Here is an 18,067-nt window from a genome sequence, read left to right as displayed (position 1 = left end):
GGGAAGCTGCGTCGAAGGATGGGAACAGGAGGTGGAACGTTGTGTGGAAGGCGCGAAAGGCGTTCCAGCCCGTCCAGTAGGTGGAAAGGGTGCTGGGGGCTAGGCTGGAGATGATGGCTTGCTGGGACAGGGAGACGAGCTCGGTGATGGTTGGTTATAGAGTATGTATATCGTGTCGGAAAATGGTGGGACCGGGGTTGGGTCCTCCTCCGCGTCTCGCGCTAAGGTCCTGAAGGTCTGGAAGAGAAAACGAGACAGGGAGTCAGCGACGGAGTTGCGGTGGCCGGGGACGTGTCTAGCTCTGAGGATGAACCGATGGGTGACCGACAGCCACGTGAGGCGACGTAAGAAGGGCATGAGCGCGGGGGAGTTCGACCGGCCTTTGTTGATGACATCGACTACGGCGAGGTTGTCCGAGTGGACGAGAATGGATCTTTTCGACCACTCGTGCCCCCACAGGAGGGTGGCGATGACTACTGGATATAGTTCGTGGGCCGCTGAAGACGGGCGGAGGGGGTTTTGGAGGAAGTTGCGGAATTCGCTGGGCCACTTGGCTGAGAACCATCGCCTGCCATAGTATCCCCCAAAACCGGCGGAGGGGGCAGCGTCAGTGAAGAGCTGGATGTCTTCTGGGTTGGAGAGGTGGTCATCATAAAAGAAGGTGATGCCGTTCCAGTTGGACAGGAGATGCCGCCACATCTGCATCTCTGCTCTGGAGAGTTTGTCCAGGGCGACTAGCTCGTCGAGGGCGGATGTGGATGATGCGAGGGAGAGCAAGTGTGAGATGAATGAGCGGCCCTGGGGGATGATGCGCAGGGCGAAGTTCAGGTGTCCCAAGAGGGAGAGCAGTTGCCGTTTGGTACAGGAGGGGGTAAGGAGAAAGTTTTGGAGGAGGAGTATGATGCGGTGGAGTTTGTCGGCCGGCAAGGAAGCTTGAAACTGGACGGTGTCGAGGGTGATCCCGAGGAACTCCAGGGTGTGGGAAGGCCCTTCTGTCTTCCCCTTGGAGAGAGGTACACCGAGCTGAGCGAAGACCGATGTAATGGTCGAAAGGCCGTGGCCGGGAGGTGCTGACTGGGGTGATATGACTAGGAAGTCGTCGAGCAGGTGGACCAGGTGGGGGATTTTATGGTTGTTAGTGAGGATCCAGCAGAGGGCCTCTGCCAGCAAGTCGAACAGTTTGGGGCTGCTTTTACAGCCGAAGGTGAGTCGGACGGCGAAGTAGTATGCGTCCTTCCAGCGAACGCCGAAGAGGTGCCAGAATTCCGGGTGGAGGGGGAGGATTTTGAAAGCGTTAGCTACGTCGGTTTTGGCGAGCCAGGCGCCTCTGCCGGCGATTTTCGTGAGGGAAATGGCGTGGTTAATGGTGGCGTATTTCAGGGAGAAGTGTTTGCTGGGGATTAAGCTGTTGATGCTCGGGATGAGGCCACCGTGAGGGGCTGACAAGTCGATAATTAAGCGTTTTTTGCCCGAATATTTCCTGGTGGCTATGCCAATCGGGCTGATGCGGAAATTAGAAGACGGTGGTTGTGGGAATGGCCCGACCATGAACCCCGCACTTACCTCTGTGGCCAGTAAGGCGTCGACTGTGTCGGGTTCCCTCAGGGCGGACTGTAGGTTATTGCACTGGAAGGGTACTGAAGGCGGGGAGATAGTCCCTGGGTGGAAGCCTTCTACGAGGCCCGAGATGAGGAAGTCGACGAAGCGTGGCTCCGGATGGTTTGTGAGGGCCTGTTTTAGCGCTCGGATGTTGATGGGGGTTGATACGGATGCACGTAGTCATAGTTTTGTCGGGTTGTGGGGGCACGCTGGGCGGGAGTGGCCGCTGCCGCAGAAGGAGCAAGTGTGGAGGAATCTGCACTGGGACATGGTGGCGTCGAGTGACGCGGGCCAAAAGGGGAGGGGCCTTAAGAACTACAGCTAAAAACTATAAAGATGGCGGATTCGAGTGACTCGGACAAAATGGCAGTTAGGCTGCTGTATGTAATCACGTGTGCCTGGGCAGCACGTGATGTGAGGCGATCGTTTCAACGGGGTTTCTCAGGTGTAGAGCTAGGAGCTGTGTGTGTTACGTGAGAGGAGGAAAGAGAAAAAGGTGGTGGCTCATGAATCAAACTTCTGCGTGCGGTCCGCGTTGTAGTGATAATGGGGGTCGCTGGCGTATCGTACACAACGTGCCGTTGTCGGTAGAACTGCCAGCAGTTATGTACGATAGCCGAGATTCCACACTTCACTCACAGAGCTGATTTAATGAGCAGAGAATACTACACGAAGTGTAGTAAAACAAATGAAAAGAAATCAAATAAATCCCAAGCAAACAGTCACAGTTAATACACGAATACAGCGGAGCTTCTCTCGTCCGCGAGGAGTTGCGCCATATCTCAATATCACGCGACAGTAACTTAAACACACAAAAACACGGGAATATCAACATATGAATGAATGACCTGAATTAAATTTACGTTAATTTAAGCTAAGCTATGCCCAAATGCCAAGAATCTTACTTGTCGATGCTTCGTTGCAACGTTGAAGTGTTCGTGAGCAAAGCGGTCCGTTTTCCTCGTCGGGAAGGGGGACAGGGGGGAGCTTGCGGGTCGGCGCGGCTTTGCAGCGGGCGCTGTGTGTCGCACGGCTTTTGCTGGTGCGGCTTCGGTCCGTTGGCGTGGCTCTGGAGCAAACGCAGACGTGATCAGTCCTCGCTGCAGGGAGGATGACCTAACTTCGGCTGAGACGACGTGGTCCGTAGGTCTTGCCGGGAATCCTCGGTCACGAGAGGAGCGAGGCTTCGTCGGGCTCCTCTGTGCCGGTTTGTGCACAAAATAAAAAGAAAAGCGGAGAACGGATCGCTGATGCGGATTCGTCTCGCGGGCTGAGTGGAGCCGTACTCAAAGTGGAACACTGTCGTTTCGTCCAGCAAAACGGCTCGTGACCTGACAGGGTTTGAGAAGGGGAGAAGGGCCGCTGCTTCCTCGTGTCCTCGGTCGTGCTGGAGGGGGAAGGAGAGGCCGATGTATCTTCATGCGTCCAGGACGAAGGTCCGGGTGAAGAGCGGTTGCGTGCTCCCTAACTCAACCGAGGTCGAAGGGGAAAAGCGGAGAAGTGTGAACCTGCAGACAGTTTTGTAGAACAGGGGTTGAACCACAGGGGTCCTGGGTTCTTTTGGCCTTCGGCCAATGAGATTGCCGCGGTTACCATGGTTATTTGGGGGGGGGGAATTCACACCCTAGTGTGACATTCCACCCAGAGGAGCTGGCTCTCATCAAAACTACAGGTCAGGATGAGACCTGTGCTTGACAAAGTGAAGGCCTGATTCTCTTTGTCCACAGCACATGTTGAAGCCATCTGCTCAGACCCCAACAACCACGTGTGAAAAGGAGGAATGTTGAGTGCATTAAATGAAACGTGGTTCACAAAGGGGTTCACCTCATATGCACAAAAATTTTGTTCTGCATGTGTAACCTGTTCTACTCACAATGTAGGCATGCCTGTAGCGGTGTCCAGCCAAGCTGCACATCCGCCTCCAACACGGCCTTTTGAACACATTATGATGGACTTTGTTGAGCTCTCTCCATCTGAAGGTAAGAGACACTGTCTTGTGATGGTGGACATGTGGTCAAAGTGGGTTGAAGTTTTTCCATCAAGTAAACAAACTGCTGCGACAGTCGCAAAAGCTTTGATTTCTGAAATCATTCCTCGTTGGGGCATTCCTACTAAAATATCAAGTGACAACGGTTCTCATTTTGTAAACCAGGCCATTACAGAACTAAGCGCATACTTGGGTATCGACTTAAGAACACACTGCGCTTACCATCCAGCCAGTGGTGGCGCTGTGGAACAAGAAAATGGTACACTCAAGACCAAGTTAGCAAAATGTTGTGCTGACACAGGTCTGCCTTGGACAAAAGCTCTGCCTCTAGTTCTGATGTACATGAGAATGAGAAAGCGAACACGAAGCAATCTGAGTCCTTTTGAGATACTGTTTGGTTTTCCTCCTCATGTAGGAACTGAAGCACCAGGGGCGCCACTTCCCTCAACCGCCTTATGCGAACATGAAATGTCAACATATTGTGCACAATTAATGATATGCTAATGATATGTACCAGGCTATGATTCCCTGCTGAATAACCAAAAAGATGCTCGTGGTTACAGTATGTCATTCTATCAGCATGTCCTGTACAGGCTAATTAGGTCACCTTTAAAATAAATGTGGCTCTGGTGTAACTGAAGTTTGGTCAAAGTGTCAAACATTTGGGTTTTTATCCATCATCATACATTTTTTTTGCTTTTCATCTTTTTATTCATCCTCACCTCTGTGTCCAACTTTAGCCAGCAGATGCAGCAGCGGCAGCAGAAGGGTGTAGTTGGGGCTGAAACTGCGGCCGGTGTTGACCAGCGCAGTAAGCAAGGCCTCGCTGCCACCTTTACTGATCATGTAGTGGATCCGACGATCTGTACCTGAATAGAAAGAGATATAGCGGTGTGTCCCCTGCTGGAAAGAATTCCACAGAAACAAAACAACTGCAAACAAAACTAATTCTTTGTTGGGCAGAGAAAACCAGTTTGATTTAAAAGGAAGGCTGGAGGGGCGGACTAGTCTTTTCAGTGGTATTAAGACTGGCACATTTTATTTTTTGTTGTTGGCTCTGTGAGCACATTAGATTGGAAATAAAACACAGACTTTGAGGCTTAAGTGTTGACTTTCAGTCTTACTTTGAGGTTGTTTCCATTCACAGCCGAGTCGAGTGGAGAAAAAACCCAGCATTGTTCAAGATGCAAGTATTTTTCCAGCCACCTTCTTTCAATAAGCATTTTCAATTTGCACTTAAAGAACCGTGAAAAAACAACTGTGTCTGAGGTGGATAAAAGCAGAAACAGACTTGGGGAAAAAAATGATGACCTAAAGCAAATTACTTTAACATCAATGGAGAGCTGAAAACCACCATTTCGCTACCGAAAGCTTGATTGGGTCCTGTCAGATGCCTAAGAGGTCTACTCCATGTGTCTGAATGGTCTTTCATGCTTTTAGGTTGTAGCGCTTTACAAATAGATGTTATTTACTGTTGTACATGGAGAACAAAACGCTGTACAATGGTTCAATCAAACTGACATTTGAAAGGGCAGAAAGAGACAAAGTTCCCTCTGACCAACCGTTGAATAAGAACAGAAGAAATCGCCATTCATTAGCAAGATAAACTGGAAAATTAGCATTAAAATGGGTGCAGAGGAAAAGCTTCCTGTTTCAGTGTCAAGTGTTATATATTACAGCCATAACAAGCTGGAATTAACAGGCAATATGTTGCTTTAGCAAAGCTCTTCTTTAAACGTCACAATATAAATAGAGGGTTAGTCTAGGGTTAGCACTATTGGAATATCAACGGACCATTCTTTCGAGTGACAAATCACAGTTTAAACCTATTCAATCTAACCACTAAGTAGACTGGAGAGAAACTAAATATTTAGAGACTAGTTGCACTGTGGTGGTTGAATGGTGATCAAGGGTCAATTACACTTTTCTGGACAGGGATACATGTATTTAACATCCAACAGTATTTTTCCTAGTATTTCGTCCCCTGTCATGCAACACTTTGGGGACTTCGACTAGAAGTTTTGATCTTTGTTGAAATAGTTAATATTGAAAGAAAAAAGAGAAACATCAACATAAAACCTGACGAGACTTTACAACAGTAGTGTACCGTATATTCCTAACAGGAGTGGATGAATGGATACTCATTTATTCACATTTTCTTTTGACAGAAATGTAATTATTGTCCATGATACTTTGACTAAACCTTGTCCTTTTGAGTTATGGTACATCATACTTTTACCAGGATGTAAAAGAAAGAAAGAAAAAATAATTGTATGTTTTGTGGCAGTTTTGGTTAAATATTTTTACATAAGCAAATGACAATTTGCCATCAAGTCATCTATCAATGACATTATTTTCAACAATTATTTCAGGTGGACATGAATTCATGCATAAATGTGACACATACATCTGAGGAGTTTGAAACTAATTAAGTTAAGCAGATTCGATTTCTCATTTTCCTGCATCCCCTCCTCTGTTATTTGACTCAATACTGGCTTTTACACTGTCCCTGTGTTTACTGCTGCAGACAACAGTTAGTCCCCTACATGACATTGCCATGTCAAATGCACTTCAGTGGTCAAAAGCTGATCTGAGCTTACCAGCAGACAAAAGTTCATCCAGGACATTGAGGGTATTTAAGGTGCTCTCCACATCTCCTGCATTCTGCAGAGACAAAAAAAAAAAGTAAAAATATACAATGAATGCAAGTCCAAAAAATATTTTGAAAAAATAATGCCTAACCTCAATCTGCATTAATGCAGTGAAATGGACACTTTGGTGGCCTCTATACAAGTTATTTTTTGTTTCAGATTCAGCACATACGAGAATGCATGGGGCCCCAAGGGCAGACTACCTACCATGATGCGCCCCCTCAGGCCAGTGTGAGGGCGAAAAAATAGCTGCCCGGCCGTTCCCGACAACAAACGCATGTATAATCTAGGTTTTCATGGGTCTATCTGATTTACTGTACATGTTGATGGACCACCCAATCTACCCTGTGTCAGGACTGCGCCGTAGGACCCCAGGACATCCAGCAGATGGTGGCAGAGTGCGCCTTAATTAGGTTTTGTGGACTGATTGGACTTGGCTCACCTTAAGTGGGTTCACCTGTGTAATTGCCTCAAGTGTATTTAAGGCGTGTCTGTACCTTGCCCTTCGTTCGAGCCTCATGTTTTCTTGACACGTCTGTTCCTGTGTTTTCCCTCTGTGGGATATCTTATTAAAGTCTACCTCTTTTTGGCTCCTGAACTCGGCGTTTTGTATCTACACTCAGTACCTTCAAGTTGGACGTGACAGTAGGCTCGAACCACCAACATGAGTGTAACAGGCGCCGAAGGAGGAGACGTCAGCCTAGCCCAGGTGCTCGGCGCTGTGGAATCCCAGGGAACCTCGATCCAGCAGATCCAAGCCTGGATAACCCAGCAAATGCACCAGCCGAACCCCCCGGCTGCCAAGACGTTCCTACAGAAACCAGAGCGGTATGCCGGCACTCCAGAGACCTGTCAGGGATTTTTGACACAGTGTGACCTGTGTTTTGTCATGCAGCCTGATCAGTTCCCCTCAGAAAAAGCTAAGGTCGCTTTTATGATTTCGCTGCTAACCAGTAGAGCTCTAGTATGGGCTACTGCCCTATGGGAGGCAAATTCCCCACTTTGTGCTAATGCAGTAGAGTTCTCCAAGACACTACGCCAGGTTTTTAACCACCCAGTGAGTGGCAGAGAAGCAGCACGCCGCATCAGCTCGCTCCGCCAAGGAGCTAGACCTGTGTCTGAATATGCCATAGAATTCCGCACCTTGGCAGCTGAGTGCAAATGGAACAATGAAGCACTTTTGACCACTTTTTACAATGGCCTGTCGGAGGCGGTCAAAGATGATTTGGCTAGTCGGGAGTGGGGGGTCACTGTAGATGAGCTCATAACCACCTCTATCTGCCTCGATCAGCGCATACGCGAAAGGAGGCGTGAGCGCAGGCTTCCCAATTCGGCACCTCCCCAAGCGCATTCACCACTGGGCGCGTCGGGCCCCACTGCTCAGCCCGCTCAAGCGGAGGCAATGGAGGTAGGCAGGTACCGCATTACACCTGCAGAACGAGGATGCTCATTAGGAGGAGGGGACAGCGTAGTGAGCAATTTTGTCCACTCTCAGTACCCCAACCCAGTTAAGCGCCTCTGCCTGAGGGCTCGACTCACCTGGACCCCAGAGAACCCGGAGAACATCCCTATCACGGTGCTGATCGATTCAGGCTCAGAGGAAAACCTGATGGACTCTGCTCTGGCCAACCGCCTCGGTCTACCTACCAAGGCCCTTCCCAATCCTGTGAGAATCCAGGCGCTCGACGGACGACCCCTAGGCTCCGGTAAAATTGACTTCATGACACACCCCTTACTACTGCAGATTGGGTCACATACAGAGACTGTTTCTTTGGCTTTAGTCCAATCCCAACATGATAGAGTAGTACTAGGGTTTCCCTGGCTTCAGACACACAATCCCCAGTTCAACTGGTCCACTGGCGAACTTTTATCATGGAGCCCAGAGTGTATCTCAGCCAAACATGTTACCCCTGTGATGAAGTGTTCTGTTGCCTGTTCATCCTCTGAGCTCTCTTCAGTCCCTGCAGAGTATCATGACCTAGCTGAAGTATTTAGTAAGACTAGAGCTACAGCACTTCCTCCTCACAGACCTTTTGACTGTGCCATTGACCTGTTGCCTAACACTATTCCCCCCCGGGGACGACTATACCCTCTCTCCAGGCCCGAGACTCAGGCCATGGAGGACTACATTAGCGAGTCTCTTAAGAACGGGCTTATTACCCCTTCAACTTCACCAGTGTCAGCAGGATTCTTTTTTGTACCCAAGAAAGATGGTGGTCTACGACCATGCATAGATTACCGAGCACTGAACAACATCACAGTAAAGAACAAATATCCGTTGCCACTCATGTCTTCCGCTTTTGATCTTCTTGGAGGAGCTACAGTGTTCACTAAACTAGACCTGCGGAATGCTTACCATCTGGTCCGCATCAGAGAGAATGATGAGTGGAAGACTGCTTTTAGCACCCCCAGTGGACATTATGAATACCGGGTAATGCCATTTGGTCTGACCAATGCTCCTGCTGTGTTCCAAGCCTTTGTAAATGAAGTGCTCAGGGAGTTCCTCAACCGCAGTGTGTTCGTTTACCTCGATGATGTGCTCATTTTTTCCAAGTCCCTCACAGAACATCGCCAGCACGTCCGGCAGGTCCTCCAGCGGTTGCTGGACAACCAGCTCTTCGTCAAACTGGAGAAGTGTGAGTTCCACGTTACCCGCACCTCCTTTTTGGGGTATGTCATCTCCCCCGATGGAGTAATCATGGACGAATCCAGGGTGCAGGCTGTACTGGACTGGCCGGTTCCCGCCACTCTCAAGCAAGTACAGCGTTTTGTGGGGTTTGCTAACTTTTATCGCCGTTTCATTCGAGGCTTCAGCTCCATAGTGGCACCTATCACAGCAGTGGCCCGGGGAGCCCCAACCAAACTCAGATGGACCCCGGAGGCGCAAGCGGCGTTCGAGCATCTCAAGGCTCAGTTCACGTCAGCCCCACTGCTGAGGCACCCTGACCCTGCCCTTCCGTTTGTGTTGGAGGTGGATGCATCCAGGTCTGGTGTTGGAGCTGTGCTGTCCCAGAAATCAGGTATGGACAACAAGACGCACCCATGTGCCTTTTTCTCTCGCAAGCTTAGTGACGCTGAGAGGAACTATGACGCCGGGGACAGGGAGCTGTTGGCCATCCTAAGGGCACTTGAAGAATGGAGACACTGGCTGGAAGGAGCGCGCCACCCATTCACAGTCATCACGGATCATAAGAACCTCCAGTACATCCGTGAGGCCAAGCGCCTGAACCCCCGACAAGCCAGGTGGGCCCTGTTTTTCACCAGATTCAGGTTTATCATCACGTTTCGCCCCGGCACCAAGAATGCCAAGGCTGATGCCTTATCGCGCCAGTATGACGCCAACGTTACTGACCCTGTCCCTGAGTGCATCATTCCCCCCAGCTGCGTGGTGGGACAGGTGACGCTTGCCCTGGAGGACGCCGTCCTGCGTGCGCAAGAGGAGGATCCAGGTCCTAGTGGAGTACCCCCGGGCCGTCTGTATGTCCCGCTCAACGCCCGCTCTGAGGTTCTACAATGGGGGCATGACTCACCAGTGACGGGCCATCCTGGGGCTGCCCGCACGATGGAGCTAGTCAGCCGCCGCTTTTGGTGGCCACGCATGAGAACTGACATTGAGGAGTATGTTCACGCATGTTCTGTTTGTGCTACACAGAAGTCAGGAAACCAAGCCCCGGCGGGCCTGCTCCACCCCCTGCCGGTTCCTTATCGGCCATGGTCCCACATCTCAATGGACTTCATCACTGGCCTACCACCTTCTGACGGTAACACAGTGATTTTTGTAATTGTGGACCGTTTTTCCAAAGCAAGCCACTTTGTCCCACTACCTAAGCTGCCGTCTGCGAAGGAAACCGCTGATTTGGTGGTCCGAGAGGTGGTGCGTCACCATGGCATCCCTAGTGACATTGTCTCTGATAGAGGGCCCCAATTCATGTCCAAGTACTGGAGTGCATTTTGGTCCTTGTTTGAAACGTCTGTCAGTCTTTCATCAGGCTACCATCCGGAGAGTAATGGACAGACGGAACGCGTGAACCAGGAGCTGGAGAAATACCTACGCTGCATGGTATCATCCAATCCGGGTGCCTGGAGTCGAAAGCTGGTGTGGGCTGAGATCGCCCACAACCAACTGAGTGGGTCCTCCACCGGTATGTCGCCTTTTGAGGTTCAGTACGGATATGTCCCGCCATTTTTTCCCTCTCAGCAGTCCGAGTCTGCGGTCCCCTCTGCGGATGCTGCGGTGGCCAGATGCCGCCAGGCCTGGAAGAAGGCCCGTGCTGCGCTTACGCGCGCCACCGAAACCCATCGGATCCAGGCCAATCGCAGGAGATGGCGCGCCCCGACGTTCCGCCCTGGACAGAGAGTATGGCTCTCCACCAAGAACCTGCCTCTGCGCACGGACTCCAAATTCACTCCCCGGTTCATCGGTCCGTTTCCTGTGGAGAGGAGGATCAACCCGGTGGCTTACAAACTCAGACTTCCTAGGACTCTCCGGGTGAGACCAGTGTTTCATGTCTCTTTGCTGAAACCTCTCTTCTCCTCGCCCTTGTCCAGGCCTGCCCCACTGCCGCCGCCTCCGCGGGTCGTCGCTGGTGGTCCTGTCTACACCGTCCGGAGGCTGCTGGATTCCCGGCGGAGGGGGCGAGGCCTTCAGTACCTGATTGACTGGGAGGGCTACGGCCCAGAGGAACGCTCATGGGTGCCCTCACGGCACGTCCTGGATCCTGCCCTCATCCGTGCCTTTCACCGTGCACACCCTCTCCAGCCTGGCCCACCTGGAGGTGGCCGTCGGGTGGGGGGTACTGTCAGGACTGCGCCGTAGGACCCCAGGACATCCAGCAGATGGTGGCAGAGTGCGCCTTAATTAGGTTTTGTGGACTGATTGGACTTGGCTCACCTTAAGTGGGTTCACCTGTGTAATTGCCTCAAGTGTATTTAAGGCGTGTCTGTACCTTGCCCTTCGTTCGAGCCTCATGTTTTCTTGACACGTCTGTTCCTGTGTTTTCCCTCTGTGGGATATCTTATTAAAGTCTACCTCTTTTTGGCTCCTGAACTCGGCGTTTTGTATCTACACTCAGTACCTTCAAGTTGGACGTGACACCCTGAGGAGTTTCCCATCCGAAAGTTCACATTGGTCTCACTGTAACTGACGGTGCACTGGTATATGTGTCTGATTAAATTCTGCTGCTCCATCAGAAATCTGTTGGGTGAGCTAAACATTACCCTCATTAGAATGTGTGTTGAATGAAGAGGCCCCCGCCGCTGGCCAACAATCTGCCTGTTTAAATAGGGACAAACCATGCAGAGTTGTGTTGAGTTACTGTAACGAGAGACAGTTGCTAAACACAGAGGTAACCGCATCTGTGATTATGGAGCAAGTTATGTAAAATGTACCTATTGACCATCTGTAGCATCCTGCCACCTACTTCTGCAGCTAAATACAACGCCGATCCCTTTGGGTTCGGCTCAGTATGTCTCGGACAGGGCCTGGGGACATGGGGCTCTCACATTTAACCAGTGGTGGGCCGTCAGGGCCAGCAAAGCCTTCTCTGCTGGCCTAAACAGAATCACAAAGTAAAAGCTATTTTATAATTGAATCATTTTTCATAAATACACTACATTACGTATTCAAATTATTTTTTCCATTCGCTTATTTTCTCATTGCACAGCTCCTGTCTTCCTCTGTTGCTCTGCTTCCAGTGCAGCTTGTTGTAAGTAGAGCTTTTATCCAATCAGATTTCACCTCTATGTCTGTCAAGTCAAACAGGGGTTTTCTTTTATATAAATAGAAACAATATAAATAACTGAAAGGAATTTAAACTAATGGTAAATAAAATAATAAATGAAGCCGTTAGTAAAGGGTTTGATACTGACTGCGTGTGTTCGGAGGGAAAGCAGGGCGAAACCAATCTGCCTGGAGGTGTATATAACCAGTGACACAGTAACACACGGGGTCGCAGAAAATACCGTCCGGAAATTGGACAATCAAGTACCATCGAGATCGTAGGGACGAGGGGAGGGAGGCAGAAATGTTGTGTCTGAAAAAAACAGTTGTGGCCGCGGGAAAAACTATCAAAGAATCATAGCGCGAGTTAAAGGTAGGCTGCTGTTTGTTTGGTCTTAGCTCTGAAACATAACAGCAGACATGTAAAATAAAATGCTTTTCTTGTTTATCATAAGCCAGGCTACATCAAGTATAATAATGCACAATGATCTGATCAATTATGCAAATAATGTTGGTGTGTGTGCGTGTGTGTGTTTGAGAGTGAGAGAGACTGTACATTTATTGAAAGCCAGCAGTGGCTCTTATGATTAGAACTATTTATGTAGATAAGCCTCCAATATAACACAGTGCTGTTATACAGTATATAAGGTTAACCAAAATGTAATGTTTTTGACTTAAATGTCTCTCTTGTGGTTTATGTTCCTGCCTGAAAAGAACAGAGACAGAGAACAGCGACAGAGAGAAGGAAGAGAAGAGAGGCAAAGGGAGACCGCAATAAGCAGAAAAACAGTAGAAAGCTGACTTAAAGAAGCAGAAAAACAGTAGAAAGCAGACTTAAAGAAGCAGAAAAGACCAGAAAGCAGACTCAAAGAAGCAGCAAAGAACAGAAAGCAGACTCAAAGAAGCAGAAAAGAACAGAAAGCAGACTCAAAGAAGAGCAGAAAGCAGACTCAAAGAAGCAGAAAAGAACAGAAAGCAGACTCAAAGAAGCAGAAAAGAACAGAAAGAAGACAGCAATAAGCAGAAAAAGAGTAGAAAAGACAGGAAGAACCTTTAAAGTAAGAAAGGTAGGTATTGTGTGTCTGTGTGTGAGTTTTTTCCTTTACAGGAGGATCAAGAAAATAAGAGATGGATATAGAAATTGTAAATCTACAATGGTTTAAGGTAAATATATTTATGTCTATGCATGTGTTAAATAAGCATGCGTCTATACATGGTAATCTGGCAATTTATAGAACTATTCAATTTATTGAGACATGTACTGTGGCTTTAAAACAAATTTTGTATTTAATTTCTTACTGTGCCAAAATAAATGTGTATTTGCAGATGCCAAACATGTGGCAAGTCAGGAAGAGGGAGAGGAAGACGAGGAAGTGGACCCAGGAGGCCATGACACAGGCCCTACTGGAGGTGAAAGCAGGCAGGCTTTCTCTACGGCAGGCAGCCCAGCAGTTTGGGGTCCCTAAGTCCAGCCTGAGTGACCGAGTCAGTGGAAGGGTGTCCTCTGACTGTGTCTATGGTCCCTGAAGATGAGGATTCCCTGGTGGAGTACTGTTTGTATTCTGCCAGTCACGGGTTTCCACTGACGAAGCCTCAGGTCCTGGCCCACGCTCTGGCCATCTATAACGTCCGCCACCGGGACGCACAAAGAACCGTGCTTGGCCAGACGTGGTGGATAAACTTCCGGGAGCGGCAACACCATCGCCTTACTGCCCGGACCCCAGACATCATTGACCGTGGGAGGGCATCCTGCGCCAAGAGGGGGCCAATTGAGGAGTATTTCGGGCTCCTCACCACCACCCTGGAGGAGCACGGGTTGAGGGTTTCAGCTTGACTCAACAAGAAGGAAGGTCATCGTGCCCCGGGGGACTAAACATGCTTACAGGCAGGCCCAGGGAACCAGAGACCACATCACCGTCCTGGCCTGCCTCAACGCGGCTGGGGAGGATGTCCCCCCCCCCCATTCATCATCTACAAGGGGGGATATCCTGGGGGCCCCTATAACAAGGAAGGGGTTCCCGATGCCCTCTACGGGAAGTCGCCAGCAGGGTACATTGACAGTGAGCTGTTTAGGAAGTGGTTTGTCGGGCATTTCCTGAAGTTCGCCGTGCAGGAGCGCCCGCTGTTGCTCATCATGGACGGACATCAATCACACCTGGATCCAGAGCTGGTCCGGGCAGCACAGAGGGAGGGGGTCATTCTCTTGTGCCTGCCACCACATACGTCTCACATCCTTCAACCTCTGGATGTGAGTTTCTTCGGACCCTTGAAGGCAGATTTCTCTGGTGTTACAGGAGATCTGTCGGCAGTGAGCCACTCCTTCTTGGTTTCTAAGAAGGAGTTTTCAAGGGTCCTAAGAGACTCCTACCAGAGGGTGAAGGATCGGAGACTGGTGGTGGCTGGGTTCAGGAGGTGTGGCCTCTACCCTCTGGACCCAATGGCTATCGACTGGTCACGGGTCATGCCGTCCGGGCCGCAGCGTGGGGCCTCCTTACCACCTCCGCCAACCTCATCGGCATCTTCCTGGGCTGCGCCTGATGTTGCCCTCCCCTCCCAGCATCCCCTTTCTCTAGCCCCTATCCCCAATCCCCAGAACCAACCCACACCTGCCCCTCCTCCCAATCCCTACATGACCCATCCCCTGGTAACATCAGGCCGGATAACAGTAGACCTGGCCCACCTCCTGGCCGAAATAAACTACAACCGCAACACCGGCAAGGTCAGGAGGAACATCACCAAGGCCAGGTTACTGACAGCTCAGGAGATGTCTGACGTCATCGTGGAGGCAGAGGACCGTGCTGCAAGACTGGAGGCCCAAGCTCTGGCCAGAAGAGACAGAGAGCAGCAGCGGGCCGGAGACACCGGCCCAGCAGCCACTTCCTCTACCCTGTCTGGCGGCTCTCGCCCCAGCCGCAGAAGACCAGTGTCCCTCGGGGCTACTACAGCCACCAGCTCCGGACTTTCCATCGCCGGTCCCTCATCCCGCTCTGCCCCCTCTTGTGCCTCCCACGGTCCCCGGCTGCCTGCCAGCAGCACATCACCACTGAGCCTGCCTGCTGAGGAACACCGCCACCTTCCCCCGTCTCCTGGTCAGCGCATACCTATTTTGCATTTGAATTCACGTATAAATCAGAATTCATTAACTATTGTTACGCATAAACATTATTATAAGTATGTATTTTAGAGTTGTAATAATAAAATATGATTATTATTTCAGAGCCTTCAACATCGGCTGCGGGACGTGGCCTCTATGGGTCCCAAACTCCTTCCTCTCCCTCCCACTGTAAATCCTTTAAATAATCTGAAAAAAACCACAATATTATAACACGATGGTGACATTAGCCATGATGAAGAGTAAACAAAGCATGGTTATGCTTTTTCTGTTATTTATACAGCCTCCCAACCTGCAGAGAACCGACCTTCATCCAGCTCCTCGTCTGCTGGACCTACGACATCCACCGGTACTTCATGTTAACGTTCATTGTATGCCAACCCATGAAAATCTGATCATTGTCTTTAATTCAACGTAATTTTTTATTTATTTTAATAGATCACACTCCTGAAGCGATGGAGCAGACAGTTTGGGAGTGTGGCCGGTGCCAGGAACCTGACCCTCCAGAGAGCTCGGCGGGATTGGTGTGGTGGGTCCAGTGTGACAGCTGCCACACATGGTATCACACCGTGTGTGTGGGCTGGGATGAGGAGCTGGATGATGAAGATGATTATTTCAAATGCCATGTGTGTCCTGATTTTTAATTAAATTTTTGATTGGTTTGTTTTTAAATAAATGTTTGCACAGAACTTTTCAATCATTTGCACAAGTTATTTGTCTTTCACTTTAACAATGTAGCTTTTTAATCATGAATACTTGTGTTTTTAGTTGTGATATAACTCTTACTCTGCACTGTGTGTTATGATAATAATTGTTGTGTACATAATTGTTAAATTACATACATCAGCTGGTGTTTTGCCAGTGATTGACATGAGAAGAGTTTAACAAAACATCCAGCTGGTGGTGGTATAGGCTCAAACGGAAATTAAGGAGCTTTTATTGCATCATTTGGAGTTGTTGAAGCGTGATATCTTATTGTGAAGGACAGAACTACGGTCCCGGATGTGTTGACAGCATTGATGGTCATTTTTGCGACCCTGGAACAAGCGAATATCCCCGAAAAACCTGCAGCAGCCAGTGTTTACAACGAGGATAGAAGTCCGTACGGATTAGGCCAATAGCAGTGCACGGCTAATTCACCCGCGTTAGCATCGTTTTAACGACTCTGGTAAAGGCAAAGCTAACTGTAATAATTCCAACAATATTTTGTTTGAAAGGTACGAAGTTTAACTTCAGTTTAACACCATTAAATCAACTGAAAACATTACACGATCATTTTTATCAACATTGTAAGTGAATTGTATTGAAACATTAGCTAAAAACTGTCCGGTTTGGGGTACAACTCCGTTAAGACTTTGAAGTGATGTGAAGCAAGCTGCAGTCCAGTTTGCTAGCATTAGCATTAGCACGTACCAACCTTTTCTTCACAGCTGCATGCACAGATCACCCCTTGTTTGTAATGCCGTTGTTTAATGATTGATTGTACACAAATGTGTTTTATCTGGTTGCGGTAAATTGTATTAGTATGAGGTCAAATTATTCACTGTTGGTATTGTAAATATACATGACAGCATTAACTGTTTGTTAATATCAGGGCATTTTAGATTGTAGGATTTGACACTGGTGCTTTATTTAATCAAGCCGTTATGAAAACTTTGCCTGTGTAAATTATTCACTGTGTATTTAATATGGGTTCTGTTTCTTTTCAATTTAAAGGTTTTTTACCTGACTGAAAGAACTGAACAGCTAACAGTGCTAAAAGTGCTAAGCTAAAAGGCTAGAAGTGCTAAGCTAACTGAACTAAGTGGCAAACTGAACTAACGTAACGATGGCCTGCCTCGGTCGGCGCTAGCTGCTATTGGCCTGTCTCGAACGATTCCGTCGTGACGCCCTTTCCGGTCATTACGCTGTCATTTTCTTCGGCGATCGCCAACCAAACGTAAATAATATTAATTCATACATATCAAATAATCTATGTGTCAAATTTCATGAATATATATGGACGTTTATATGTCTAAATACTATAGGAAAGTGACTTTGATGAGAGAAAGCAGAAAGAACGCTCGGGCGACGCTTAAACAGCTCGAATGGAAATTAAGGAGCTTTTATTGCATCATTTGGAGTTGTTGAAGCGTGATATCTTATTGTGAAGGACAGAACTACGGTCCCGGATGTGTTGACAGCATTGATGGTCATTTTTGTGACCCTGGAACAAGCGAATATCCCCGAAAAACCAGCAGCAGCCAGTGTTTACAACGAGGATAGAAGTCCGTACGGATTAGGCCAAGAGCAGTGCACGGCTAATTCACCCGTGTTAGCATCGTTTTAATGACTCTGGTAAAGGCAAAGCTAACTGTAATAATTACAACAATATTTCGATTGAAAGGTACGAAGTTTAACTTCAGTTTAACACCATTAAATCAACTGAAAACATTACACGATCATTTTTATCAACATTGTAAGTGAATTGTATTGAAACATTAGCTAAAAACTGTCCGGTTTGGGGTACAACTCCGTTAAGACTTTGAAGTGATGTGAAGCTAGCTGCAGTCCAGTTTGCTAGCATTAGCATTAGCACGTACCAACCTTTTCTTCACAGCTGCATGCACAGATCACCCCTTGTTTGTAATGCCGTTGTTTAATGATTGATTGTACACAAATGTGTTTTATCTGGTTGCGGTAAATTGTATTAGTATGAGGTCAAATTATTCACTGTTGGTATTGTAAATATACATGACAGCATTAACTGTTTGTTAATATCAGGGCATTTTAGATTGTAGGATTTGACACTGGTGCTTTATTTAATCAAGCCGTTATGAAAACTTTGCCTGTGTAAATTATTCACTGTGTATTTAATATGGGTTCTGTTTCTTTTCAATTTAAAGGTTTTTTACCTGACTGAAAGAACTGAACAGCTAACAGTGCTAAAAGTGCTAAGCTAAAAGGCTAGAAGTGCTAAGCTAACTGAACTAAGTGGCAAACTGAACTAACGTAACGAT

General features: G+C 48.3%; 1 protein-coding gene across 1 annotated transcript in view; it reads right to left on the bottom strand.

Annotated features, from left to right (window-relative positions):
* Positions 1-18,067, bottom strand: part of agbl1 (AGBL carboxypeptidase 1) — a 174,828-nt gene that overhangs the window by 146,161 nt on the left and 10,600 nt on the right. Inside the window, exons 3-4 of the mRNA XM_079273586.1 lie at positions 6,187-6,250; positions 4,309-4,455 (exon numbers count right to left, since the gene is read on the bottom strand). Coding sequence (XP_079129712.1) covers positions 4,309-4,455; positions 6,187-6,250 — 211 coding nt within the window. The remainder of the gene's footprint in view (positions 1-4,308; positions 4,456-6,186; positions 6,251-18,067) is intronic.

The sequence above is a fragment of the Melanostigma gelatinosum genome, assembly GCF_949748355.1.
Source record: "Melanostigma gelatinosum genome assembly, chromosome: 1".
NCBI classification, from domain to species: Eukaryota; Metazoa; Chordata; class Actinopteri; order Perciformes; family Zoarcidae; genus Melanostigma; species Melanostigma gelatinosum.
The sequence above is the reverse complement of the archived record's forward strand: the minus strand, read 5'-3'. Positions and strand labels throughout refer to the sequence as shown.